The 27,964-nt window shown below is 36.6% G+C and overlaps 1 protein-coding gene across 3 annotated transcripts in view; it reads left to right on the forward strand.

Moving 5' to 3' along the window:
- SLC7A2 (solute carrier family 7 member 2) overlaps window positions 1–26,501 on the forward strand; it is a 115,311-nt gene extending 88,810 nt beyond the window's left edge. For 2 of the 3 annotated variants that reach the window (XM_030565109.1, XM_030565108.1), the window contains exons 3-12: window positions 1,302–1,457; window positions 6,666–6,831; window positions 7,411–7,547; window positions 8,615–8,837; window positions 11,170–11,309; window positions 16,453–16,555; window positions 20,794–20,984; window positions 21,357–21,523; window positions 22,659–22,767; window positions 24,164–26,501. In XM_030565109.1, coding sequence (XP_030420969.1) covers window positions 1,302–1,457; window positions 6,666–6,831; window positions 7,411–7,547; window positions 8,615–8,837; window positions 11,170–11,309; window positions 16,453–16,555; window positions 20,794–20,984; window positions 21,357–21,523; window positions 22,659–22,767; window positions 24,164–24,348 — 1,577 coding nt within the window. In that variant the 3' untranslated portion in view covers window positions 24,349–26,501. Of the gene's footprint in view, window positions 1–1,301; window positions 1,458–6,665; window positions 6,832–7,410; window positions 7,548–8,614; window positions 8,838–11,169; window positions 11,310–11,629; window positions 11,767–16,452; window positions 16,556–20,793; window positions 20,985–21,356; window positions 21,524–22,658; window positions 22,768–24,163 lie in introns of all 3 variants that reach the window. The other variant, XM_030565110.1, reaches the window with a different exon arrangement.
- The last annotated feature ends 1,463 nt before the right edge of the window (window positions 26,502–27,964 follow it).

The raw sequence follows: 27,964 nt of genomic DNA on the forward strand, positions 1-27,964 counted from the left end.
CCACTTTCTCAGATGCATGCATCTGATATTCACCCACGAAAGCTCATGCTCCAAAACGTCTGTTAGTCTATAAGGTGCCACAGGATTCTTTGCTGCTTTTAAAAGAAGAAATAGAACCTAATTCAGTTTCTCATTGCTGTGTTTGCTCCGCAGGGCTAGCTGGAGTAAAAGCAGTAAGTATAAATGTTTCTGGATACAAACAGGTAATAGATCTAGGGACAGTGCCATCAGTGTAGAACTACACTTGAAAACAAATCGTGAAATGTAAGTATCAATTGATGTAACTCCATCAGTGATGTAGTGTCCTGCAGACATTCCAGCTTTGGGCTGATATCCCATCATATATAAAGCTAATTGGGACCGGGAAATGTCAGTGCTTGGATTGGAGAGATTCAGAGAGACACCTTAGTAAGTCAGGAAGAGTGGAAGAAGTGATATTTGTGACTCAAGTATCATGCTTCCTTCCAGTACTGTGATCCTGCAACTGAGGCTTTTCACAGGCAAGGGTACACCAGCACAGAGTCAATTAAGTTAATGATGTTCTGTGTGAGTGAACATATCCGCCTGTGCAGGTTCAATTGCAGGACCATGGCTTATATCACAGCTCACCCAGTACATCCAAGTATTATATTAGGGGACACTCTGCTGATGGGGATGTTGCTTTTTGAGAGTGATATAAAAATGTGGTCTTGATTGCATGTGGTCCTGTAATGTTTTTTCAAGAGCTGGGGATTAACCTTTGCATGCTGGCTAAATGCAAACTCTAGTAATTTCATTCTGCCTACTAAAACTTCTGTAATTCAAGCTGGAAAAATTATTCTTCAACTCCTGTCCTAAACTGTTGTGTGGTATTGCTGTGCATTGCTAAAGACATACCATGTTTCACCTTATAAGTGGCTGCACTCCAGCACAGAGAGAAGTTAATTTTATATCAGTTGTAATTTTCAGAATGTTTTAGGATTAAATAAAAGTATAATATGGTGAAACAATATAATGAAAAGTACTCTAAATGAAAAATTATTATTGATTATTATACTATCAAAGTTAGCTATTATAGAAGAGTTTACCTGAACTCTTCTAATGCAGTAAATTAAGATATTGTTATTGTAGCTTAATATATTATACTATAATTTTGTAGATATGAATTTCTATAATAAAATCTATAGAGAAAAAGACCACTTGTTTAACAATAATTGTATCTTCCTAAATACAAATAGCAACATGTTATTTCTATAGTACTAACTGTTGTACCATTATGTTTGTGCAAAATCCTATTTATTTATTTTTTTTATTTTATGAAGGTACATCCAGTGTAGCAAGAGCGTGGAGTGGCACCTTTGATGAACTCCTTGGAAAACAAATTGGTCAGTTTTTCAGAACCTACTTCAGAATGGATTTTTCTGGTCTAGCAGAGTATCCAGACTTCTTTGCAGTATGTCTGATATTGCTTCTGGCAGGTAAGAAGTAGAAATCTCTTTACATTAGGAATGTCATGGTGACTAATAATAGAAAATGTATTGGAGGGAGAGAACAGATTCTGCACCTATCTGTATACAAGCAATAAAAAAGGATGAATTATAGTTCTAATGTTTTGTCCTATCAAGATACTGTTTATATTTTAGAGAAGTATAAATGCATACAGAACATTGATATAGTCTCTCTATCAATCAGAAGCAAATATATACACACATTTTTTTAACTTCATCTAAGTCATGAGGTAATCAGCTATGAGAACTTTTGTGTAAAATCCGTAATGTAGAAAGGCCAATAAGAGAATAACTAAACAGCATTTGGTTTTTGTTTTTTTGTTTTTTTGGTTGTTTTAAAGGTGGATATTTGACTTAACTTTTCATTTAATCTTTTCCTCACAAACTATTTCTTTAATACAACTTAACTTTTTCCCACTTCCAGTCTTCAAAAGAATTATACAGGCTAGGATTTGTGTCAGCTAATAGGCAACTCCAAGACATAAGCACAGTCCATCCATCCAGCCCATGTGAACCTTCAGCACTTCAAGTCTGGAGAATGGATAGATTGTTTCTTCGTGCTGTTAGGTTACTACTTTCCAGTACTCCTTGATACTAGTGGGCACTGGTAAAATTAACTGGGTTTTTCTTTTGACAACAATAAATCACTTTATTTCTATTACATCTTTGCTAATGCATCACTTTACAAAAGGAAATCCCAGCCACTGGCACTAGACAACTAAACCATTAACCATAGTTTGTTTCCATGAGAGTCTGGTTCCCTCAGAAATAAAAATAAACATGGCTAGTTTTTACATTCAGAGTGGCTATTGTGCATAAGAGAAGGTCACTCATGTTTTGATGATGCGGCATATGAAACAGCGTGCATATGGAGAATGATAGTATTTGTTATTATTTATTTGCATCAAAAGTATGCTAGGTACTTGATAGATAGACGACTCAGCCCACGCCCTGGAGAGTTAGCAGTCAAAATAGATACTTGGCTCAACCAGTAAACTAAAGGTTTGTCTGCACTGGAAAGTTAGACTGCATAAGCTAACATGAATTTAAACCAGTGTAGTTTTATTGCTATGATCCCCTGTGAGGACACTTTTATTTTCAAACTAGAATAAGAGTGTATGCACGGGGTGGCATGACTGGTGAAAATTTCTCATGTAGACCAGGTCTAAAAAAATAAGAATAATATCGAGGGAAGAGAGGATAAAGGTTACAATAATGTCAGGATTTTGCTTATGTGGGTAAGCGTGCATTTTTGATGCATTAATGTTCTCTGTCTTAATCATTATTTACTTTTAATAGAAGATGATAGAAGATAAAATTTTCAGAAGTGTCCTATTTTCAACAGAGATGTAGACACTTAAAGTTTAAGTTTCACTGAGCTTTGTCTCCTAAATCAATTAAGTATTTTTGGAAATTTTACCCAGAAGCTTTTGAGGGTGTTGACAAAAATGAACAGCAGCGTGTTTGCCTTTGCCGTACGCAAGCAGCAAAAAATGAATCAGAGCCCTGAGGAAAGGATAGTTTTCAGTTTGGAAACTAGTTGGGACTAATTTTCAAGCAGCAGTAGTTTTGAGTCTTGTAAATGTTTTTCCTCTGATTGTGAATTACTGACATTATCAGCAGTTATTGGAATTGTAGCATTATGGAGTCAGACTGCAATGGAGGTAATAGGATGACAATCATTGTCTGAATATCATCAAGTGTCATTTAGCCATTTACTGTTTAGATCACCCGGCTCTAAAAAATTCCCCCTTTCTTTGTATATAAATTGTATAGGAATAATTTTCATTGCAAATTAAAATAAAACTTGGTCATGAGGAAGAAAACAGGGGTTTGGTCTGACAATGAGGCTAAGGAAATAAATAAAGGCGAGTATTTACAGAACAGTAAATCATAAGGTTATTTCTTCCCACTCAGCTACCGGTACCTCTCGCTGTGAGTCATGTACAGTGAATTTCTGCAGGTTTAACAAGCTAATAACCTATTTTTTAAATTATATGCATCTCTTTTTGTTTCAAATTAGTTGTTACAATTGCTACAGTCCCTTGAAAATTCTTTTCCAGTTGAATTTCTATTTGGGAATAGCCAAGCACTTCATTTCATGAAGCCCACTCAGCATACTCAAAATCCCCCTATCGAATTTCATTTTTTGAGCCGTGTTATATTGGGTGATTTGAATTGGTTCAAAAGACATGCATGCTGCTGCTGAGAAGAGAACTGTAGAGAATGCTTAGCCTTTTTGCTAGTGGCCACAGAGCACTGCCTACTGTTTCCTTCTGAGCAGACACTAGTAGCCATCATGACTGCTGATCTATGGAATGGAAATCAGACAGTTGCATTTACAGTTCAGTTTTTACTCTCGTACTAAGACATTGCCAAAAGAGTATGGCCTGGAGGAAAGATTACAGTTTGGGTCCTGGAAGAGGAAGAAGATCAAGAAGAAAAAGGGGTAGGAAAAGGGGGGGAGGGGGAGACAACCATATAAAAAAATCTAGCGAGAAGTCTGGAGTAATAATTCCAGACTTTTAACCCTGGTAAATAAAACATTGTCTGCCTTTTTATTTGTCCAGAGTAACAGGAAAGAACAAAATCACATTGTTTGTAACAGCTAAAAATGTCAAGAATACCAATTTTATGTTTACACGGTTTGCGACAGTCTTGGATAGCTTCCTCCTTCCTTCAGTCTTCTAGTAACTGTTCATCTAGTGAACCTTAGTGATGAGAATCAGGGCTGTCTTGTGGTCAAACAGCTCTCAAGAAGACAAGAAATTGGGGCTCCCTTTTAATGCATACACAGTTCCAGCTGCTGGAAGTTGAATGACCCAGATTTGAATGCTCTGGTAGGAAGAAATTTCTAGAATCCATATTTTTGTGTGTTTTTTTTTTAAAGTTGGTCCTCTTAGCATCCTAGGGAGTGCAGAGAAAATTAAGCAGTACAACTGATTGAGCCTGAAATGGGGAAGACAAGAGAGTGTGAGAAATGCAAAGAGAAGAAATTTAATTAGTAGCAATAATAATTCTAACTTGGATGATGGCCAACTGCTGCTGAGAGAGACAAATTCTGGAAAAGTCTTTAATTAAGAGAGTTTCAATGATGAAAGGAATGATGCCTGGTTTTTTTTTTTTGTTTGTTTTTGTTAACGTTTCCACTTATCTATATTTTCTTCTGTTTGCTTACCAGTCTTCATCTGGAGTGGGCCTCCCAGATGTTGTCAATCAATCAAAAAACACTGCTTCTTAAAGTTAGGTAGTAGCTGCCAGGCCACTGTTTTTCTTTCTCTCTATCCCCCTCTTCGTTTGCATTCTCTCTTTGTGTCTTCTGTTCTTCCAAACCCTGTTGTCATTCTCTTTGTCTTAAACATCACTTATCTCCTTCCCTTTCCCTTTCCATTTGTTTCCTCTTCTGCCCTCAAGTCACTTTCCCCAGAACAGTTGAACCAGCAATAAAATAACTTTGCAGATCTCTGCCACTGAGAAAGGAGGAGGAACACTCGAATCTGGGGGTGTCCTGCAGTTCAGGTAGTGCCAGACGCAGTTCACTGGTGTCAGTGCTAAGCAAAGTTGCAGCTGTGGGAGTGGCAAAGTGACAGGTGTTTCATGAATACTATCATACCCTACTTTATAGCACACTAGCCAATTGCTCAGGTCTCTTACTGTGAGAATGGCCTTCCATGGGAGCAGGAGACATTTGTGAAGATCCCCACTCACACTTTTTTATTTTTATTGTCCAAATGAATAGTCCATGGTAACCTGTTCCTTCATGTTTTCTTTCTACAGATAGAGATTCATTTTTAAGACATTTTGTATGCTGGATTTCATATCATTTTAGGTCCATTGAGAAACTTCTTTCTTTTGGGGGGGTGGGGTAAGAGGGAGATGTAAAGGTCTACAAAACAATTTACTTCTTCTGCCAATAAAAATACCACCAACAAAGAAAACTTGAGCAGCTCCTATGATAGTTCCTAAGTTTTTGAGAACATGTCTTATGTTGCATTAACAGAATCAGAAATTTCATTTAGACATTATCTTGATAGGCTTAACGTTTTCAGAATTAATCTTTAAATAATGAGGAAAAGCATATAGGTGTGGCATTTTTTTCACAGAGAAATGATGTGAGATTTTTCTACTGTATTTCATGTTTCTGCATCCCCATTTGTCATCTTGTATTCTGCTAAACTAGAGACTAGACTTCAACTGTCCCCTGTTTAACTTCACAGCAGGGACTCCCCTGAAAAATGTTCAGATTGTGCAAACAGAATAGTCTGCTATATAGAGAGAAATTTATTTTATATCCTGATTTGCACAACAATACAAAAGATCAAGAAACTCTCTAAATCAGAGTTGTTTAGGAGCAGAATTAATGGGTGTCCTTTAATTATTTTGATAATCTGTATCAGTGGTTTTCAGCCTGCGGTCCATGCATCCTTGAGGATCTGCAGACTATGTCTAAGATTTCCAAAAGGGTCCGCACCTCCATTCAAAATGTTTTAGGGGTCCATAAATGAAAAAAAAGATTGAAAACGATTGACCTATGGGATGGCCCCATTATTCTAGGAATTAGGGACAGCGCTGGGATGTGCACTGATAAAATTAGATTAGAACTGGTCAAAACATGGAAGAAAAAACATGCATTTAAAATGTATGACTTTTATTTTATCAAAAATTCTAAATTTAATTTTTTTTACTATTCTACATGAGATTCTAAAAATCTGCATGGTGCCAGGTCCTGAACCATATGTACTGTAGACAGAGAATTCAAATAATTAGAGAGAGAGAGAACGTCTCTCTTTTTTGCTAACTCACACACATGCTTGCAAGACTATATCCTACACATAGACGTATGGACTGGGGGCACAGGAAAGAAGTATGCTACACTTCCCATATATATTTTTTGCCTGCTGGATAAGAAATGGAATTAATGTCAGTCAAGAAGACAGTCATCAAACTTTGGAGGGAGAGAGGATTAAAAATAATCTCTATTTTACAGTTTTATACAGTGCTTATCATGTTGAAATGCTCATTAACCTAGTACTTACACCTAAAAGCCATAGATCTAGTATCATTAACGTAATACTACAATTGGTATTAGTCAAGTTAGCATGTATACATTATTAAAGATGCTATTTTACTCCCTAAAGAAGATGTTAATTCTTTAAAAACCCCTCTTGTATTTCATAGGTCTTCTGTCTTTTGGAGTAAAAGAATCTGCATGGGTGAATAAGATCTTCACTGCTGTTAATATCTTGGTTCTCCTCTTTGTTATGATTTCTGGCTTTGTGAAAGGAGATGCTCACAACTGGAAAATAAGTGAAGAATCTCTCATAAACCTCACAACACAAACAGGGTAATTGTTTTTTTTTTCTTTTCATCTGTCAATTTTCTTCCATTTTTCTTGGTCCTACTTTAAGCAGCTTCTGATGATAGCTCCTGCTGTACATGCATCTCTGGTATCCTATGCATTGAAGCAACAGGTTTAGATTTACTGTTTTGTTGGGAAATGTAGACTTGTGTCCTGAAACAGAATTAAATTTTATACTAATTACTTTTTTGCCTTTTAGTAATCTCAGCCTTAGCCATCTGGGAAGCTATCGGTGTATATTTTTAAAGATAGCTATTTAACTGCAGTAGAGGATGTGATTAACAAGAAGATATTGGACCTGATCCTGTACCATTAAAGTCAATGGGTGTTTTGCCATTAGTTCCAATGGGAGCAGGACCAGAGTTTATAATGTTTATTTGATGATCCATTTTTTTTCTGTTGTTAATGAGTATCTGGTGATAGACGATCTTTATCTCAAATGTCATACAAAGATAGTTTGTACTGAGAGTTTTGTAAAAGGATCCTTATCCTGAGAATACTCTGCATTTCTTCTGCCGCAAATTAAAAATGCCTTTTTTTCTGTTGTATTTCAATTTTCTATAGAAATTATTCTTCCTATAAGAACGTGACAAGCATATTTGGGGCCGGTGGTTTTATGCCATATGGTTTTACAGGAACATTGGCTGGTGCTGCAACATGTTTTTATGCTTTTGTGGGATTTGATTGCATTGCAACAACTGGTAAGATGAGGTTTCTCTCTCTCTCTCTCTCTCTCTCTCTCTCTGTATATATATATATTTGAAGTAAAAAGTTGGTGGTCAAACTGTGTAACTATATATATCCTACTCTTCTTCCCTCTCTGCCTCTGTATCTGTCTATCTCTGCTCTTAAATTCTGTCACCATGTCTAGAAAGAGACTGAGATCACTCCTGAATGTGGCTTTCTCATTCCACAGAAAAACACAGTTACGGTGTGAATAAAATTCTCTTTGCCTGCAGTTAGCTACGATGGCAATGGCAGAGTGTGGAAACTGATCAGCACAAGTTCTTTCTGCTAAGCCGATATGGCAGGCATCTTGCCTTTATTTATTTATTTATTTATTTATTTATTTAAAACTAGCTTCATCGTAGCTTTAAAAAAAACAAACTCAGAGGCTGCATATTCCTTAGAGCTTCTTTTAGACTAATGTGAACTTAATACTTATGAAGCTCAACACAGTAAAAGATAAACAACTTACTTATCCTCGGTATGGTGCAGGCAGTTCGCAGAGAACATAAGAATGGCCATACCGGGTCAGACCAATGGTCCATCTAGCCCAGTATTCTGTCTTCCAACAGTGGCCAATACCAGGTGTCCCAGAGGGAATGAACAGAACAGGTAATCATCGAGTAGTCCATCCCCTGTCACCTATTCCCAGCTTCTAGCAAACAGAGGCTAGGGACATTTCAGAGCAACTTTCTAAGACGAATTGTATTGATAAGTAGAAAATTCTAGATTTTGGCCTCTCTAAAGTAAAATATGTATTTTATTTATATATATGACATTATATATGAATTTTATCTATATATATATAGATAAAATTCCGTATATAATGTCATTTTGCTTAATTTTTTGTGCTATCGCTGACTACAAAGTCCTGGGTTACATACTGTATCATTGATTTTACTCTATATGGAATATTCAAGCTATTATTCTTAATATTTAGACTGTAGAACTTACCTTTTTCTGTGTGTTGATGCACATTGAAGTAAAAAATGCAGAAGTTTTCCTAGATGAGTAAGAGTGTTTGTTTGTTTTTCCTCCATAGGGGAAGAAGTCAGGAATCCTCAGAAAGCTATACCTATTGGAATTGTGACTTCCCTGCTTGTCTGTTTTATGGCCTATTTCGGTGTTTCAGCAGCTTTGACTCTTATGATGCCATACTACCTTCTAGACGAGAAAAGTCCTCTTCCTGTAGCATTTGAATATGTTGGATGGGGTCCTGCAAAGTATATTGTAGCAGTGGGATCCCTCTGTGCTTTGTCCACAAGGTAAAGAAGAAAAAACTACTAATTTTATTGGAAAATAAGATAATTGAAAAATACAATATATTTCAGTGTATGGTCACACTTTTTATATTGAGGGTACATTTTCTTAAGGGTTAACATTTAATAAATATTATAAGCATGTTACAGACATGAGTAGTATGTGATAAGTATAAACTATCTGGAGGAGTTGTGATTGTAAGTCATAATTATAAACAACCTATTGGACTCTATAACAATTGATGAAAACATCCATCAATAAATAACTATTGGTAAACTATAAATGTAATCTTCATATAAAGTGTGACCAAATATATTATTTTAGTTAGAAGAGTTGACTAGATTGTGAGATATATTAATATGTATAGTACATGCATCTTCCTATATAATATAGCCCACATGTAATGTGGTATAAGAACCTATTTAGAATAGAATAGTCTTCATACTTAAATTTAGGAACAGCCGTAATATTCTCCTTTTCTGCTAACTGAGCTCATGTATATTACTAGAGTGGTTTAAAAAGAAGCAGGCTTGCCTATTTAAGGAGTACTCTTGATGTCATTGAGATAGTCCGTGAGTAGTCATGTATAGAAGATAAACATACTGATTGTGGAAAATAATTGAGTGAAAAACTCTGGGGTGGGAGATTATAAAAAAGGAAAGAGCTCTAAATGACAAGCTAAAAGAATCTTAGGCCTGTGTATGTAGACTAAGTTTGTGTTTGTACAGTTAGTTTTGGGATTATAATTTTCTATAATGATGCCTGAAGTGGATTCTAGCAGTTTTATGATTTTTATATTATTTGTCTCCCATAAAATATAAAAGCAAATGTTTAAATAGAAACTCGAGCAAAGCAAATAGCAACGGAGAAGAAAACTTTACATAGAAAGTAAAACCATTGGTTACCACATTTTAACTATTGATCTCCTAATTTTTCTTCCAAAGTATTTTAAAGTTTTTAACACCCGAGTTTATTCTGAGAGGGGTAATATCTCACTTTAAAGTTTTTAATTAAAAGAAACCCTTTTACTTATAATTCCTTTATTTGGTGGTGTAGTAGGCTGATATGTTGGGAATATTGCTTTGATCCGAACACTTACCTATTCCTGGGCCATGTCATATGAGATTAAAATGTTTACAGTATTTATAGATTTCCATTATTTACCAGAATGCAGTCTGAAGATGAGAAGAAGCATAATTAACTTCTACAAAGCCAGTACAATAAAAATATATAGAGATTTTGGTGATACCAGTATGGAAATATTACTTATTCTTCAAGTTCAGATTTCTTGGCCCTGATTCAGGAAAGCATCTTTATTGGGCAAGGGCACTTAAGCACATGCTAACTTTAAGTAGATACTTCAGTGCTTTCCTGAATCAGCACCAAAACCAGGTAGAGTGTGAATGATTGGTAGTGCTGCACGTGCATTTAATTTTAATGCTACGTTTCACAAGCAGTGCTAAAGTGGCTTAGCTTCTGCGGAAAATAAAAGCTGCACACCCACTGAATATATGTAGGTGATGTATTCAGTTCTCTGTAGCAAAAAAGGCAAACTGGCTGTATAGTAAAACCTCGGTTTCAGCTGACTAAGAAGTTATATGGCTGTTGCAGAGGCTATACTGTGTGGGTTTTTTATTTGTTTTGGTGGGGGTTGTTAGTATGATGATTTTGATGTGAAGGGAAGAAACCCAATAAATTTTAAATGTTTTAAATACAGGAGGAGCTTTGAGTCATCTGTAATTCAAAATGCTTTTCAAATTCTGAAAATATCAACTGTTTAAAATAAATAGTTTACTTTCAGTCCCTAAATAAAACCAAGAATAATAAGGTAGCTTGGCTATGGGTGCTTTAACTGAAAGAAATAATAGGGTTAAGTGTAAACTGTTTGGCGTTTACTTCGAGTTACTATTGATTAACATTGTTATAAGGAGCTGCAGAATGTGTTACTGCTTGTGTGATTCACTGTTGCTAACTGACAGAATCTTTCAAGGAACAATAATGCTTAATTGCATAGCTAGTGTTACCAGGGCCATCCTCCTGGTCCACTAGTATGCCAAGATCGACAGTGATGGCAAAAGTTGTTTCACTGTTTTACTACTGTTTCCAGTGAAGCAATTGCATTACTACAGAATTGTGAACAAAACTTCTAGTGGTTTTCAGAAACAAAATAAATCTATTGGTGTCCAAACTGTAGTATCTTTGGTCTATAATATTTTTACCATCATACATTTTGTTTTCAGTGAAACATGCCATTAATTAGCATTGTTTCTCTTTTCTATGATATAACCTTGCACGAAATGTGTTTTGCCATGTTGCATGTGTTTGCTTTTTACTCAGTCTTCTTGGATCCATTTTCCCAATGCCACGTGTAATCTATGCTATGGCGGAAGATGGGTTGCTTTTCAAATGTCTAGCTCAAATCAATTCCAAAACGAAGACTCCAGTTATTGCTACTTTGTCATCGGGTGCAGTAGCAGGTGAGACTGAGAGTTGATTATTGTAAGGAAAGGTGCACTGCTTCACACATCGCATATGTGGAAATTCAATACTGTCAGGCAAGTTTTGGTTTGCTTTTGACTGAAGGAATAAAATATGATTGTCTCAAGGTAAAATAACCTTTTTCCTACCACAGAGTGTATTTTTTTGTGTTAACCTCAAGTGCTTTGGAAGTACAGGTTCAAAAGAACAAAACAACATGAAAATAAGCTTTTCCTATCTTCCCGTTTTAGTTGACTTTACCAGTAGAACACAGTGCTTTTAATAATGTGTATTTGAACTTTAAATTTTTCTGTTCTAGTCTTCTCGGCTCTATGTTCCCTCTGCCCCGAATTCTGTTTGCCATGGCACGAGATGGTTTACTGTTTAGGTTTCTTGCCAAAGTGAGTAAGAGGCAGACACCAGTTGCTGCCACCATGACAGCAGGGGTCATCTCTGGTAAGCTCTGAAAACATAGGTTTCTTCAAACTGGGATTTGAACCTTGTATGCACGTGCATGGATTATAAGAAAGGCCTGCTTGTTAACGTCTCATGCATGTAAGTTGGGAATAAAATTGCTGACTAATTGAAGGGCATAAGAATTCCAAATCATGGCAATCGTGGTGGTGGTGATGTCTTTGATGTCAATGAACTTGCAACTTTTTGTGTGTTCTAAGTTTGGCTTCTCTTGCGTTACAAACAAAACAGTTATTTACTTTGGGGCATCTGGAATAAAACTGTCTTTATAACTCAGCCATTGGACTATGCTCTGTTGTGAGGTTTGGGTATAGGAAATTTTAGTTCAAGATTAATGTATTGTTTAGAAATACTAGGGGGAATGTGTTTTTGTTTTGAAAAATCTTCAGTAAGGCAACTTCAAAATGATTTTTAAAAAGAGGAAATTTTACACATTCTTCATCCATAAAGGGCACTAATCCATTTTTGGTACAGATATTTTGCAAGGACCATTACATATGTGTATACGTACACACATACAGAATGTATCAAAGCAATATTTCCAGGAGCTGTGGAAGTTCTTATACTTCGAAGTGGAGATTTATTTGTTTCTTTTTAACTCTTTCATTGTTGTCAAGATGCATATCTCTTGTATTGCTTAATGTACCTGGAATACAAATTATAGCCTACTGATTTCAATGTAATGTCAGCTTTGCATGGAAAAGTGAGGGTAGGCTGCCTCAAGATGACAAAGACCAAGATATTCAGACAAGACTAAAACATGTATTTATTATTTATCATACTGTCACATCTACAAGCCATAGTCATGGTCAGGACCCTTTTGTTTGAAGAGCTTTACAAACATATAGGAAGCCATGGTCATGCCCCAAATAGTTCAGAATCTAAAAAATTGCCTTAATTCATCTTTTTTTGTATTTCAAAGTACAAATCTATAATGCGGAATTACTCTTTATAAAGAGACACTTACTATAATTTTCCAGATTGCTTTCATGTTGCACCAGATCCCTTTTCTGTAATACTTTGGAAAAATGTGGAAATCTGGTATCAAAAGTGATTTTTCATTTTAGTAGAATAATGCACCGATGCAGAAAAAAAGAAGGAAAAATGTTTTCCCCAGTGGGTAAACTGATGAATGCAAATATTCAATCTTTGTAGCAGCAACACGAGAGTAGTAATTCAAAGCCAGTTTTGGGGGTGTAATTATGTGGGTGGGTGGCTTATCCTAACAGAACAAAACTTTTTGAAACAGCAGGCAAATTTTTTTCTTTAAGAAAATGTGTATCTAGTAACTTGTAGGTTTAAATTATGTTATGCTGTTTTGCTGGATCTGTTAAAAATGAATGCAGCATGAAAGTAATCTGGCATTCCTACTAAATCTTAGCATGGATAGTCTCACAGTTTTAAACAGTGTTAAGAAGATTAGATTTTGACCTTTTACTATGTATGGAGTCAAAACTACAGCTGAGACCAAGCATGATTACAGGTATTTGCTCTTTTTCCCATATAATAATTATGATAGTGAAATTCTGAGGACAGTAAAATGGTTTGCTTACAGTCCAATCGTATTTTATCAAAGGCAGCAGGCTAGATGTACTGTGTAAATATTAATTGGCTAACCTTCAAAAACAGATTCTTGGCCATAAAGTCACGCATCTTGTTGATCACAAATAATACTGTAATTAAAAAGAATACAAATAAAAAGCTGTAATATTTTAAATATAATAATCATATGCTATAATTAGCTAAAGTATGATAAAATTAACTTGTAATGTACAGGAACCCTTTAAGACTGGAAGGATTAAAATTAAATCAAATTCCTTTATTTTGCACATTCTGATGGTCCTCAGCTTTGCCTGTCAGTACTGGTCTCCGAGCACCCTAGGGAGTGAAATATATGAGAAATCTTCTCACCGAATGCTTCATAGTTTTTGTACAAACCTCCCTGTTCACAAGACTAGTGAATATAGGATGCTTCATGATCATTAAGGAAATTGTATTCCTTGGTTAGTCCAGCAGATTAACTGGTAATTTTGGTAATATTGCAGTCTTATTTTTGGGAATTAATCTTTTCTGTTTTTCTTCATGATCAAAAAGGTGTGTGTGTGTGTGTGTGTGTGTGTGTGTGTGTGTGTGTGTGTGTGTGTGTGTGTGTGTGTGTGTGTGTAATAAAATCAAGAAGGTAGGGATGGGTATATGCTTTTTATAGATCTATCTATCTGTACACACACATGCACGCACACATATATGTAATATAAAAATGATGCATGCATTAGCATATACACACACAATTTATTTATTGTGACTATGAAGAGAAGTAAAGATCAGTGACAGTCACTTTGGATTCATGCCAGGCTAGTCAATAAAACAGTGGATGCAATCTTTGCTTCTGTAAATATATAGAGGAAGGAGGAAAACCCTGCACATAGTATTCATTAGTCTTGAGAAGACTTATGACCACATTCTGAGAGAAGGCATCTGGTGTATGGGAATGAAACAGATGTCTAAGACTATATCAGACTCCTCCAGGACATGTACAAGGGTGCTTTTATCACAGTCAGAAGGTCATCTGGAGAAACTGAACAGTTTCTAGTAAGAATTGGAGTACATCAAGGCTTGGCACTAATCCCCTTTGTGTTCATGTTAGTGCTCAGTGCACTTACAGAGAACATCCAGAGTGGCACCCTGGTGCTTGCTGTTTGCAGATTGTGAAGTGCTTGTAGAGGGAGCAAAGAGGAAGTGGAAGAAGATTTAGAGAGATTGAGGTGCATACTTGAAAGAAATGGCATGAAAATCAGCAGAAATAGAGTATATGGTCTGTTCATTCAGCGATAACTTGCAGGAAGACTACAGGTCTGTAAAGTCTGGAGGGCCAGCCACTACCAAAAGTTCAAGTACCTAGGTTTGGTAGTACAGAATAATGGTGAACTCAGTGATGAAGTATAAGCAGAACAGGAAAAGAATGGAGAGAACTGAGCAGAAAGATCTGCAATAGGAGGAAGCTATCAAATTCAAAAGTAAGGTATATAAGATGGTAATTAGGCCTGTACTTTTGTATGGCTCTGAATGTTGGACATTGAGGAAGAGACGTTGAAGGAAGGATTTTGAATATAAGGGAAATGAAAATATTAAGAGGGATGCTTGGAGTTATTAGGATGGAATATATTTGGAATGAATGAATTAGGGGAGGTTTAAAGGTGATATCAATTATAGAACAGCTGACAGAATGCAGGTGTAGATGGTTTGGGCATATGAAAAGATAATAGGAAGAATATATTAAAAACAAGGTGTTAAACTTAGAAGTGGAGGGTAAGAGGAGGATTAGAAGACCCAAAACTAGATGGATGGATGTTATACAGAAGGGTCTGGTTAGCTCTGACGTTTCTGAGGATAGCAAACTGAAAAGGAGAAGGAGGACTCAAACAGTCAATCCCATCTAGAGGGGGCTAAGGCTAGAAGAAGAAACTCATTGGAAGTCACAGGGAAGTTGCCTTGCCAAAGAAGGTGTAAAATAGGTCACTTTTAAAACAATGCTGTTTATTAAGAAGTCATGCAATCACCTGCAAAATACTAAGATTTTATTCAGCCTGGTTTAACATTTAAATTCACTTACTCTTGTTTATAGGCTCCAATTCAGCAAAGCATTTAATGATGTGCTTAATGGGATTTAACCAGGTTCTCAAGTGGTTTGCTGAATTAGGGCCATAGTACACACAAATTACATGTACCGGTTATAGATTAAAGTCCTGATCCAGTCTGTCTTAGATCCACACACGTCAGTAGATTGGATCCCACTGTCAGCTTGTGGTTTCAGGCTCTGACCGTGCAAACCTCAGCCTGTAGAATTTGAGTAGGAGTTCTATGCACAGCACGCTTGCAGGATCTGCCTCTTTGATAATTATTCTCCAAAATTTTGTACAATACCTTAGTAAAACTAAAGTGTTATATTTTTAAGTGAGAAATGTTTTCACATAGGGTTATGTTACATATCAGTTTTCATAGTTGAAAATGATGACATTTTTACATGACAGCAGTGAAGGGCTTCCTAAAATGTATTTTTCATTATGTTCCCTCCTAACTGTATTGTGTTTACCCCTTTGTCTTAAACTTAAGAACCATTCCTACTATGCAACTAAATATATGTCTAAAATAACCATATTAAAAATCACACAGCAGGTATATAGAGAATTATGGCTGCAAGGTTTTCATTAGTGTTTCCTAGATGTTCTCCAGGTGTCTTATGTTCGAAAACAAAAAAGTAGGCCAAAATTTGTGAACTTGGTTTCCTAAAGTTAGTAGGCACCTAAATCCCTGTTTAGGTATACAAATAAACGTGACTTTCAGGACGTGTTGAACAACCACAGTGAGAGCTATGGGTGCTCAGGGTCACTGAAAAGAGACTAATTATATTTCAATGCCTACATATAGAAATAGGTGTCTGACTCCAGGCAACCAAGTTTAAAAATGTGGGTCTTTACTTCGAAAATTCATTTTTATGCATTACCATGGTTTCATTTGTATTACTATTAGTAAGTCAACTAAATAAAAATTCTATACATAGCCTCTTGAGCTGCCTTAAAAATCTTAACTCTCAATATGTAACTTTCATACAAACTCTGTATTTCTCTCTCTCTCTCTCTCTCTCTCTCTCTCTCTTTTTTTTTTTTTTAGCTATAATGGCATTTCTTTTTGACCTAAAGGCTCTGGTGGATATGATGTCTATTGGTACACTTCTTGCTTATTCGCTTGTAGCAGCCTGTGTTCTCATCCTCAGGTGAGCCCCACCTTTACCCCCGTTTGTTGTTCTATATTTTATTTTGTCCTATGCAGAATACATTTAAAATACAATTCTGTTTGTTTAACTTTTATTCTATGTACATACATATTGTAAAATTAGGTTCACTCTTCTAAAATGTTGATCCGTGTGTGGTTTCTTAATTTAATGATTACCCGAAGTGGTGTCCCTTCAAAGTTGGATGTACACTAGGAATAGACGCAGCATAATGCCAGTGTGGGCATAGGTCAAATTCAAAACCTTATTTGAAATCTAGGAGGGTTTTCTTTTCTGAAAGATAACTTATATGGTCTTCAACTCCAAATGGTGTAGTAGGAACTCATGTCAAAGCTAGAAACGTATTTCTAATTTTACAATATCATTTGTTTTATCTCCTACTGTATACAGCAAGCACAGTAAATTGTGGGAGCTATATGTGAATAGTGAAATACTCTAATAAATTTGCTTCATAAGCTAAATCCTGACCTTCTAGTGTGTTTTCATCTTGTGAATCAATAAGTTAGGAGACTGAAAATAGATGCTTGGGATTTGCCCAATCTTGAATCAGCAAGGTCTGGACAAACCTGAGGAACTGTCCCAGAATGAGGTGTCATTAGAGGAGGTTTGGGAACAAATTGATTAATTAAAGAGTAGTAAGTCACCAGGACCAGAAGGTATTCGCCCAAGAGTTCTGAAGGAACTCAAATATGAAATTGCAGAACTACTAATTGTAGTTTGTAACCTAGCATTTAAATCCGCTTTTGTACCAAATGAGTGGAGGATAGCTAATGTGATGCCAATTTTTAAAAAGGGCTCCAGAGATGATCCAAGCAATTACAGGCTGGTAAGCCCGACTTCAGTACCGGGCAAACTGGTTGAAACTATAGTAAAGAACAGAATTGTCAGACACATGGATGAACATAATTTGTTGGGAAGAGTCAACATGGTTTTTGTAAAGGGAAACCATGTCTCGCTAATCTACTAGATTCTTTGAGGAGGTCAACAAGCATGTGGACAAGGGGGGATCCAGTGGATATAGTGTACTTAGGTTTTCAGAAAGCCTTTGGCAAGGTCCCTCACCAAAGGCTCTTAAGCAAAGTAAGCTGTCATGAGATAAGAGGGAAGATCCTCTCATGGATAGGAAACAAAGGGTAGGAATAAATTACCAGTTTTCAGAATGGAGAAAGGTAAATAGTGATGTCCCCCATGGGATCTGTACTGGGACCAGTACTAGTCAACATATTAATGAATGATGTGGAAAAGGGGGTAAACAGTGAGGTGGCAAAATTTGCAGATGAAACAAAACTACTCAAGATAGTTAAGCCCATAGCAGAATGTGAAGAGCTACAAAGGGATCTCACAAAACTGAGTGACTGGGCAACAAAATGGCAGATGAAATTCAGTGTTGGTAAATGCAGAGTAATGCACATTGGAAAATGTAATCCCAACTATACATATAAAATAATGGGGTCTAAATTAGTTGTTACCACTCAAGAGAGACATTTTGGAATCATTGTGGATAACTCTCTGAAAACATCCACTCAATGTGTAGTGGCAGTCAAAAAAGTGAACAGAATATTGGGAATAATTAAGAAAGGGATATATAATAAGAGAGAAAATATCATATTACATCTATATAAATACATGTTACGCCCACATCTTGAATACTGCGTGCAGATGTGGTTGCCCCATCTCAAAAAAGATATATTGGAATTGGAAAAGGTTCAGAAAAGGGCAACAAAAATTATTAGGGGTATGGAATAGCTTCACATGAGGAGCTATTAAAAAAAAGACTGGGACTTTTCAGTTTGGAAAAGAGACGACTAAAGAGGGATATGATAGAGGTCTATAAAATCATGACTGGTGTGGAGAAAGTAAATAAGGAAGTATTATTTACTCCTTCTCATAACACAAGAACTAGGGGTCACCAAATGAAATTAATAGGCAGCAGGTGTAAAACAAACAAAAGGAAGTATTTCTTCACACAATGCACAGTCAGTGTGTGGAACTCTTGCCAGAGGATGTTGTGAAGGCCAGGACTATAACAGGGTTCAAAAAAGAACTAGATAAATACATGGAGGATAGTCCATCAATGGCTAGTAGCCAGGATGGGCAGGGATGGACAGTGTCCATAGCCTCTGTTTGCCAGAAGCTGAGAATGGGCGACAGGGAATGGATCACTTAATGATTACCTGTTCTGTTCATTCCCTCTGGGACACCTGGCATTGGCCGCTGTTGGAAGACAGGATACTGGGCTAGATGGACCTTTGGTCTGACCAGTATGACCACTCTTATGTTCTCATGTGATCTGGTGGATACAGTGTACTTAGAGTTTCAGAAAGCCTTTGACAAGGTCAGAGAAATGTCTCAAGGCAAGGCATCCTTATAAGCTATAGAATGGTGCTCCTTTTGTGATCTAATACAGTGGTTCTCAACAAGGGTATGCACACTCTTGGGTGTATGCAGGAAGTACATCAACTCATATAGATATTTGCCTAGTTTTACAACAGGCTACATAAAAAGCACTAGTGAAGTCAGTACAAATTAAAATTTCGTACAGACAATGACTTTTTATACTGCTCTATATAATATACACTGAAATGCAAGTACAATATTTATATTCCAGTTGATTTATTTTATAATTATATAGTAAAAATGAGAAAGGAAGCAATTTTTCAGTAATAATGTGGCTGTGACATTTTTGTATTTTTGTCTGATTATGTAAGCAAGCACTTCTTAAGTGAAGTGAAACTTGAGGGTACGCAAGACAATCAGACTCCTGAAAGGGGTACAGTTGTCTGGAAAGGTTGAGAGCCACTGGTCTAATAGGTGACACTTGTCTATAATTACAGCTAATCTAAAGGTATTTTTAATGTAAGGTAACTGAATAATAATGATACATTGGTATTGCAATGCATAAGAGGTTTTTTTTTAATTGTGTGTATTGCTGGTAGTTGGGGCAATAAATGAAGGTTAAAACTAATTAAGTAATCAGAGGAACTCAAACTGGTAATTTTGAAAAATGTAACAATAGTTCTGATAGTAGTAACTTAAATTCATCACAGGAGAATATGCTCTTTCCCATAGTAAGGTTGCATGAATATAAAAGCGTTACATTCCTTCCAAAGTTGGTGTTAAATCTCAGCCTTATTCAATCAGTATGTTTCTAAGTGTTTTTCTTCTCTAAAGCACCTCATGGTCATCTCAGTGAAAGTCTATTGAAAAGACCTACTGTATTTCAAGAAATCCTCTTCCATAACTTTCCTTCATCTCACGAAGGGCTTTTGTGTTGTGTTAAATATCAGAGGGGTAGCCGTGTTAGTCTGGATCTGTAAAAGCTGCAAAGAGTCCTGTGGCACCTTATAGACTAACAGACGTATTGGAGCATGAGCTTTCGTGGGTGAATACCCACTTTGTCGGATGCATCTGACGAAGTGGGTATTCACCCACCAAAGCTCATGTTCCAATATGTCTATTAGTCTATAAGGTGCCACAGGACTCTTTGCTGTATTGTGTTGTGTTTTTTCTATTTCGATTATAAGTATTTTTGCTGAAAAACAACTGCTTCCCACAGTATAGTTAAAAAATAAACAAAAAGCCTCTTCTAGTTTATTATTATCGCAGAAAATCTTAGGAGACATAGTGTTAGCTTTGTAAAAGTGGTGATCTGTAGTTGTTAACTTTTTAAGAGACTATATTACCTTTAGTAGTATCCTCTATACCCGTCTCAATCGTTTCCATTCCACGACTCCTTCAGGATTACCGTCCCATTTAGCAAAATGGAAAGGAAAGGGTGATTATGACCCCACTCCTCTACAACACTTGTCTGCAATCCCCAGTTTGAGAGCTCTTACTGCATACAGTTCTTATGTGTTTCTCTTGTTCCATTCTAAACTGTGAAAGTCCAGGTTATGGGAAACCAGGTTACTAGGGTGTAATCTTCCTTTATTATTTTATATATGATAGTGCCCAGTATGGCAGATGGTGTTGGATGATAGGCCTCTTTGCAGAGAGTTTAGAGATTAAATAGACTACCTAGAAATAAAAGAAGATTGAAGGGATTCCACACAAATTTTGAAAGGGGAGACTTTATTTTTTTTATTGTGGCTACTAGTGTAAAGTGGAATCATTGGAGATTGCTGTGGTATTTACAACCATCCTCCTTCAACCCCCACCACAAGCTTAACTTCTTTACTTGTTACAGTCTTGTATATAAATATCTATTTATTTGTGGATAGGTACCAACCCAATTTGACCTATGAGCAACCAAAATATTCTCCAGAGAAAGAGGCTCTGACGGGATCAGAAAGGGAATCTCAAATTAGCATGTTTCAGGGGCACCACTTCAGTCTTCAGACATTGATGAATCCATCCAGTTTGCCTACAGAGCAGTCTGCCACTACCGTTAGCTTTTTGGTGGGTCTATTAGGTAAGTCTACAGATACCCAAATAAGTACAATACATTCAAATCAAGTTTCATAAATAGTGGAATTTAATTAAGCAGAACAAAAGTTCAAATCCAATGGTAACATCTTAGAGTACCTTCTCACAAATGTCAAATATGAAGTATTCTGGTACGAAAACAGATTTTTATTGTTTGTTCCATAATCTTATTTATTTTTCTTCAGTCAAAAATAAGGCAGAATAAAGTGTTTTCTTGTCAAAACAGACTCTTTTCATTTTAACATCTGATAATGTCTCTATTGGTAAAGATCTGCTTTATCAGATTAAGTTGCATGTTTATTTAAACAATTTTGAGAGGTTTGACTTCCTTCCAATTCTTATTTTCTTTTTCACACAGCTTTTCTGGTGTGTGGGTTGAGTATTCTGACCACATATGGGATTCATTTTATTGCTAATATGGAGCCTTGGAGCATTGGTCTTCTTGCTGTGTTGGTAGTACTCTTCATAGTCATAGTTCTCACCATGTGGAGGCAGCCTCAGAACCAGCAGAAAGTAGCCTTTATGGTGAGTAAGATAACACAAATAATGCAGAGTTTAAATTTGTTTTAATAAACGTGTGTGTGTGTGTGTGTGTGTGTGTATGTGTGTGTTTTTTTTTCAGACAATGCCTCACCATTGCGCTATTGTATCTCCATTGGTGATAGTGGCAGTGCTAGTGTAGACAGGTCATACGCATTTTTACCACCACACTGTCTAGACTGTCTCAGATCAATTCTGGTATGATTTCACTGCAGACTGAATGAGGAGGCCTTGCATTGGGTGTGCCGTCCATATCCCGTTCACACCACTGATTGTTGGATATGGCTGGTAAATTGTCTAGTACAGAGGTCCACCAGCTATTCCCTACCACTTGGGGAGTGCTGGGGCAAGCAGCACAGAGGCTATTTTAGCCCTCAGGTTGGGATAGCAGTTGAAGAGTGGCTTCACTACTACAGAGCCTGTAACTTAGAGGGAAGAGTTCCTTACTTCCAGCCCTGGAGGAGCAGTTTAGCACAAAAACCCAGTTGCTTGGACTGTGTGCCATGATTCCTTGGAGCATGAATAAGTCTTTCACATACACTACAAGGATTTTTTTTTTAATGGGCAGTTAGGAAAGTGGAGATGAGCTGAATGATGGGATGAGGTATGGGAAGCTATTTGGTAGGGTGATTGGGAAGGACAGGGATATCAATTGTGTGTGCTTTTTTATTGAGGCATGTTATCCTTTTTAATTATTTATAAAGTGTGCTGAGAGCTGTGGGTAAAGGCTGTTGAATATAAATTTTAATCAATAAAATAAGTATTGTTTCAGGCTTCCCACCTAGATTAGTTCAGGAATTCAGCACTGCATTGCTGTATGTTCAGTGCAAATTGACAAGGTTTTCTCTGCAACTGTAGGGACCAAAACTTTTTTTTTAAATGAAAGCGTAAGTTTTGCAGAAACTAGTGATTAAACCTTACACTAAACAGGAAATGGAGCATGAGCTTTTGTGGGTGAATACCCACTTCATCGGATGCATGTGTAAACAGGAAATGTGTCTTACTCTCACTAGTGAGTGGGTCTGTCCTTCCCTTATTTGTGTTACAAAACTGAAATGTGCCATTTTGTGTGCGGAAAGGTTTGAAAAACATTACTATCTTATAAACTGTTTCCCCTTAGGTTCCATTCTTGCCATTTTTGCCATCCTTCAGTATCTTGGTGAATATTTACTTGATGGTACAGTTAAGTGGAGAGACTTGGATCAGATTTAGCTTCTGGATGGCTTTTGGTAGGTACTTTATAACAACGGTTTACATTAGGATTGATGGGTCCTCTCTTGTGGTTCTTTCTAGGAATCAGTTAATCATCTTCTTTTAACTATTCAAATAAAAAGCTTTCTTTCAATAAATGTAAAATGATATCACTAGTCAAAACAAAAGCATACCTCAGAAGATATATGCATCTGCTGCTAAAACTGCACAAGCAGTTGTGAGGTGGCAGGATTCGTAAAAGCTACAGGACTAATTCCAGTTAGCTTATTGCTGTCTTCCAGATAGAGGTGTTGTATATGTAGACCTGGAAACGTTGAGTCTGGTAAATCTTTTCTGCCTGCCTACTCTATTTCAGAGGCAGCACTTTCAACACGCTTTATGATACAAAATCCAAACAGGGAATATTTAACATATTCTCAGGATTTGTTTTGGTAAATTAGGGTGACATGCTGTCCTGATTTTATAGTAACAGTCCCAATATTCGGGGCTTTGTCTTATATAAGTACCTATTACTCCCCACCCATCCCAATTTTTCACATTTGCTATCTGGTCACCCTATGGTAAATATAAAATGAGAGCTGAAAGTGGTGGTTGTGTCAAAATGCTCCTGAAAGGTTAGCTGAGATTCAATCAGCGTAGTGGTAGATAATGAGAAATCTGTGTAGGCTTTGTTCACACACACATACCAGTAGCACTGATTTTAACCAAATTTGTTTAGAAACTGAGTTAGTTAAATCAGTGCAAATCATTTATATGGACAGTTTTTTTTAAATTGGTTTAAGAAAGTGCTTTATATTGATGTAGCTTAAGTTGGTTAAAGCAATTTAAGAGTATTCACATGAAGAGGTTGCACTGATTTAACTAGCTCAGTTCCTAAATCAATTTACTTAAGTTGGTACAGACTGTCTGTTTGTAAGCCAGACCAGAAAACATGGGGAGAAAAATATGTAAAATCAAGGTCAATATTTTTCTAATAATTATAGTCAAAATTGTAGAGAGAGGAGTATTTGTAACTACTGTATCTATTTCCTACTACTCTATCATTCTCCTCTGAACTGCAGTACTTTAGAATTGTAAGAAATATACATTAACTGCAAAGTCAGTTTTGGTGCTCCAAACTTGTATTGCAGTTATGAATTACAGGCAGCACTCACCATTACCAATGCAGATAAGAGCATACGCAAATGACTGGGAAATAGAAATGTTGCACTGGGGCCCAGCACTGCCAGTTGTCTTTAATGTAGAGAAAAGCTGCGTTAACAGGCACAAAGGCCTGAAGAACTAGTAGTAATTTGCATACCAGAGACAGGGAACTGTTCAGGTTAATGGGTTCAGTTATCCAGGGGGTTGGGAATCACTTTTAATGCACTGTTTGCCTGAAAAAAAAGTATTTTTTTTTTTTTGTTTTGGAAGGCTTCTTTATTTACTTTGCATATGGCATCAGACACAGTCTTGAAGGTCATCCTAGAGATGAGGAAGATGAAGATACTTGCTCAGAAAATAGTGGAATACAGGAAAAGAACCCTGTGGAAGAAGCAGATGAACATACAAACGAAAACGCTCAGTTTATTACACATGAAAGGACAAGTGAATGTTAATGTTGCAAACAACCTTAATGTGCATGTCTCTTAAGTAGTAGTAAACTCTGACTGAATGTAGTTGCTGAACGAAATTGTAAAAAGGTAGCTGCCAGCAGATTAACAGTAATTTGTTTGTGCATCTTGAAAGTGCCTACCACAAAGCGTGACTGACGTGTTGAACTAGCTGCTAATACCTCTTGGATACTTCAGATCCAATCACATGAAGACATTCTTCAGTGAAAAATTGATATCCCAGATGAAAACATCAAGGAAGATGAGGGGAAGGACAGACTTCTAAGGGGATAACCGTACCTTTGCTATGCTAAAATTTTGGGGTGTTTTGATTGCACAATTATATACAATTAATTGGTGATGACAAAATATAAAGAGTTTTAGGATTGCTTACAAAAGAGGGCCCTGAACATTTTACATTTTATGAAGAAAGCAACTGCTTTTCATATGTTCTCCTTATCCCTGTTTGTTAAAATACTTTGTTATGGTCTGACAGGATATAATGAATAACAAAGTGACGATACTCTTTGATCATTCAAATATTGAATTCCTTCTTATTTCTTTACAGGGAACTAATGAGAGATTAATTGGGAATAGGTCTAGAGCAGTGGTTTTCAACCCCTGGCACCTGCAGACTATGTCTAACTAAAGAAAATAACGTTTCAGATGCCAGAGAAGGCATTCTGTTTTTCTGATCAATCAAAAGTATGTGAATACGCCCATCTATATAGGTCAAAGCCTGGAAGTGTTACTGTTACCATAGAAGCCCACAGTTTAGTGCCCTTTGTGCATCAAATACTGTGCCAAGCACATGCAACATTTATAGTTGAATTCTGTTCAGTCAGTTTTCAGTGTAAAACTTCCAGGGTAGGGGTCTATGGACCACAGGTTGAATTTCCAAAGGGGTCCACACCTCAATTCAAAATTTTTAGAGGCCTTTAAATGAAAAAAGATTGAAAACCACTGGTCTAGAAAATAATCTGCAAAGCTTGTTTACAAATAGTAACAGCACAAATCAGACACTTTTAACAAAGTAGAGTATAGTATATTTATATCAAAGTAATAAGGAAATGTTCAATTATTCTTACCAGTAAGCAAATATGCATAATTCAGACCATGAAGATGCTTATGAGAAATGATACACTGTAGGAACGGTATTCAAGAATATTATTTTGTTTCATATAAAGTAACATCTGAATTTTTTTCCTTCCAAAGTTACTCCAGCTGCTAAAAGAAAAATTCAAAAGCAGACTTAATCTTATTTGCCTGTAAATCAACTGGGACATAATGTGTGGGACATCATAGCGCGAAATCCTGGCTGTACTGAACTCAGTGGGAATTTCTGTAATTAGTACTTATGTATAGCTTTTAGAAATGCTTTCTTTTTCACAGCTAAATTCCCTCTTCCTCCTCGTCCATCATATGCATATTGTGAGGGGAGGCGGGGGGCAGTGTTCGGGTCTATTTCATACATTGCTTCTTGACAAGAAAACAAATGCCTATGGTACTAGAGTTCCTTGCACAGAGAGGAGAAGGGTGGACAAAGATGGAGGCAAAGCTTTTATTTAAATATATTTATTTTCAATCCTGACAGAGTATCTTCAGGGATGATAGGATTTAAAATTTGAAATATATCTATTTGCAAAGTCTGGGTTTTTCCCCAAAAAACAAATGTTTCAGTTCTTTATTACCCTTTAAATAAATATCAATGATAGTAGAGCAAGCAACCATACATAAACAGCACAGTGCACATGGGTCTGATGTCCAAAAGCCAGGAAGCAAGTTGTTATAACAATATTGAATAATTAATTTGAACATAATGAACGATATCCTGATGGTGTTCTTTTCAATGTAAAAGCAAAGATTTGTGTTACCTATCAAAGGTACATAATCATTTAAATATTTTTAGTGTATATAGGCTTAAATAGTTGAGAAGTGTCACTGTTAGTTATGGAGGATTTCAAAATGTGGAGTTATTTTGCCCAAAATGTGTGTTATTAATTAAAAATAAGTTCCCAATAGTAAGCAAAGAGCATCCAGAATGCTGCCATTGACTAAAGGAAATAGGTAGTCCTACAATCTAAAGGACAAGATAGCTCAGTGGTTTGAGCATTAGCCTGCTAAATCCAGTGTTGTGAGTTCAATCGTTGAGGGGGCCACTTAAGGATCTGGGGCAAAAATCTGTATTTGGTCCTGCCAGTGAGGGCAGGGGGCTGGACTCAATGACCCTTCCAGTCATAGGAGATAGGTATATCTCCATTTATTATTATGCTGTTAGCTTTCTCCTTTACTCACTGTAAGGCAAGACCCAGTGAACAAAGTTTTGACAGGTGTCTTCAAAGACATATGTTGTCTGATATTAAAAATCACCTTTACTCCTCTACAACATCTGGAAGTTACGAGAAGGTGGAAAGCCATTTTCTGTGTGTGTGTGTGTGTGTGTGTGTGTGTGTGTGTGTGTGTGTGTGTGTGTGTGTGTTAGCAGTATTGGATTCTTGCTATTTTTTAGATATAACGAGGGTGACCAGACAGCAAGTGTGAAAAACTGGGATGGGGATGGGGGGTAATAGGAGCCTATACAAGAAAAAGACCCCAAAATCGGGACCGTCCCTATAAAATCGGGACATCTGGCCACCCTACATATAATGTGCACAAACCCTGGTGAACACAAAAATGTGAAAGCTGCTTGGCACAGAATCAGAAATATGTTGATACTGAACAGGGGAATTGGTTCTTAATGTTGAGCTTCCTTTACTCCTCAGTTTGGATTGGATTGTGGATATGTTGCAGTACCTGGAATGGAGGGAGGAGTGGATTTGTGCTGTTGCACTAGTGGCCCCTGTTGGCCATTAACAACAAGAGGTTGCATGCTGAAAAGAACTCCACTCCCTTTTTTCCTTGGCTGGAAGCTACTTGGTTACCTAGTGTACTCCAGTGAAATTTCCAGAGGACAGCTGCTGGGAGGTGAGAGCCCTATTAGCTACCTTTCTCTCTCTGAGAGAAGCATATGCAAAAGAAAAATACCTTCCTCTTACTGAGACTTAGCTATTATTGTCCTAAGGATAAATACTCACCCTTATGTATAGTCAATCTTGGGAGGGTGTTGGTGTTAGGGACAAACCTGAGGGAAGCTGATTAGCAATGTAGTTTGGGTGGGGCGGAAGGAAAAGGGCTAGGAAAGTGGATGGAAAGCAAACAATCCAACAAAAGTTTGTGTGGATAGGTGGGCGCAACTCTATCGTCAAAGGAATGAATCTGACCCTATGTTAGATAACAACTTTTACTATTACTTTTCAGCAAAATAGAAATCAAAGTTCAGATGTTGGCTTCCTTTTTTTGGAAGCATTTTTTAACTTACATGATGGGATGTTTTTGAGTTAGAAGCAGTTTTATTTGGATATAAAGAAAGATGCTATTAGACTTCTGGCATCAATGGAAATTCCTTTGCCTCAGCTTTGAGGATGTTACTACTAGCTGGATTCAAAATACTATCTGTATAGAGGAAAACTGACATTATTCTCTGCTTATATTTGTTTCTATATAATGTGCATGTAACTAATATATTTTAGAAATTTTAATAGTATTTACATTTTATTAATCATTGATATGTCAAGAGATTTTA

The sequence above is a fragment of the Gopherus evgoodei genome, chromosome 5, assembly GCF_007399415.2.
Source record: "Gopherus evgoodei ecotype Sinaloan lineage chromosome 5, rGopEvg1_v1.p, whole genome shotgun sequence".
NCBI classification, from domain to species: Eukaryota; Metazoa; Chordata; order Testudines; family Testudinidae; genus Gopherus; species Gopherus evgoodei.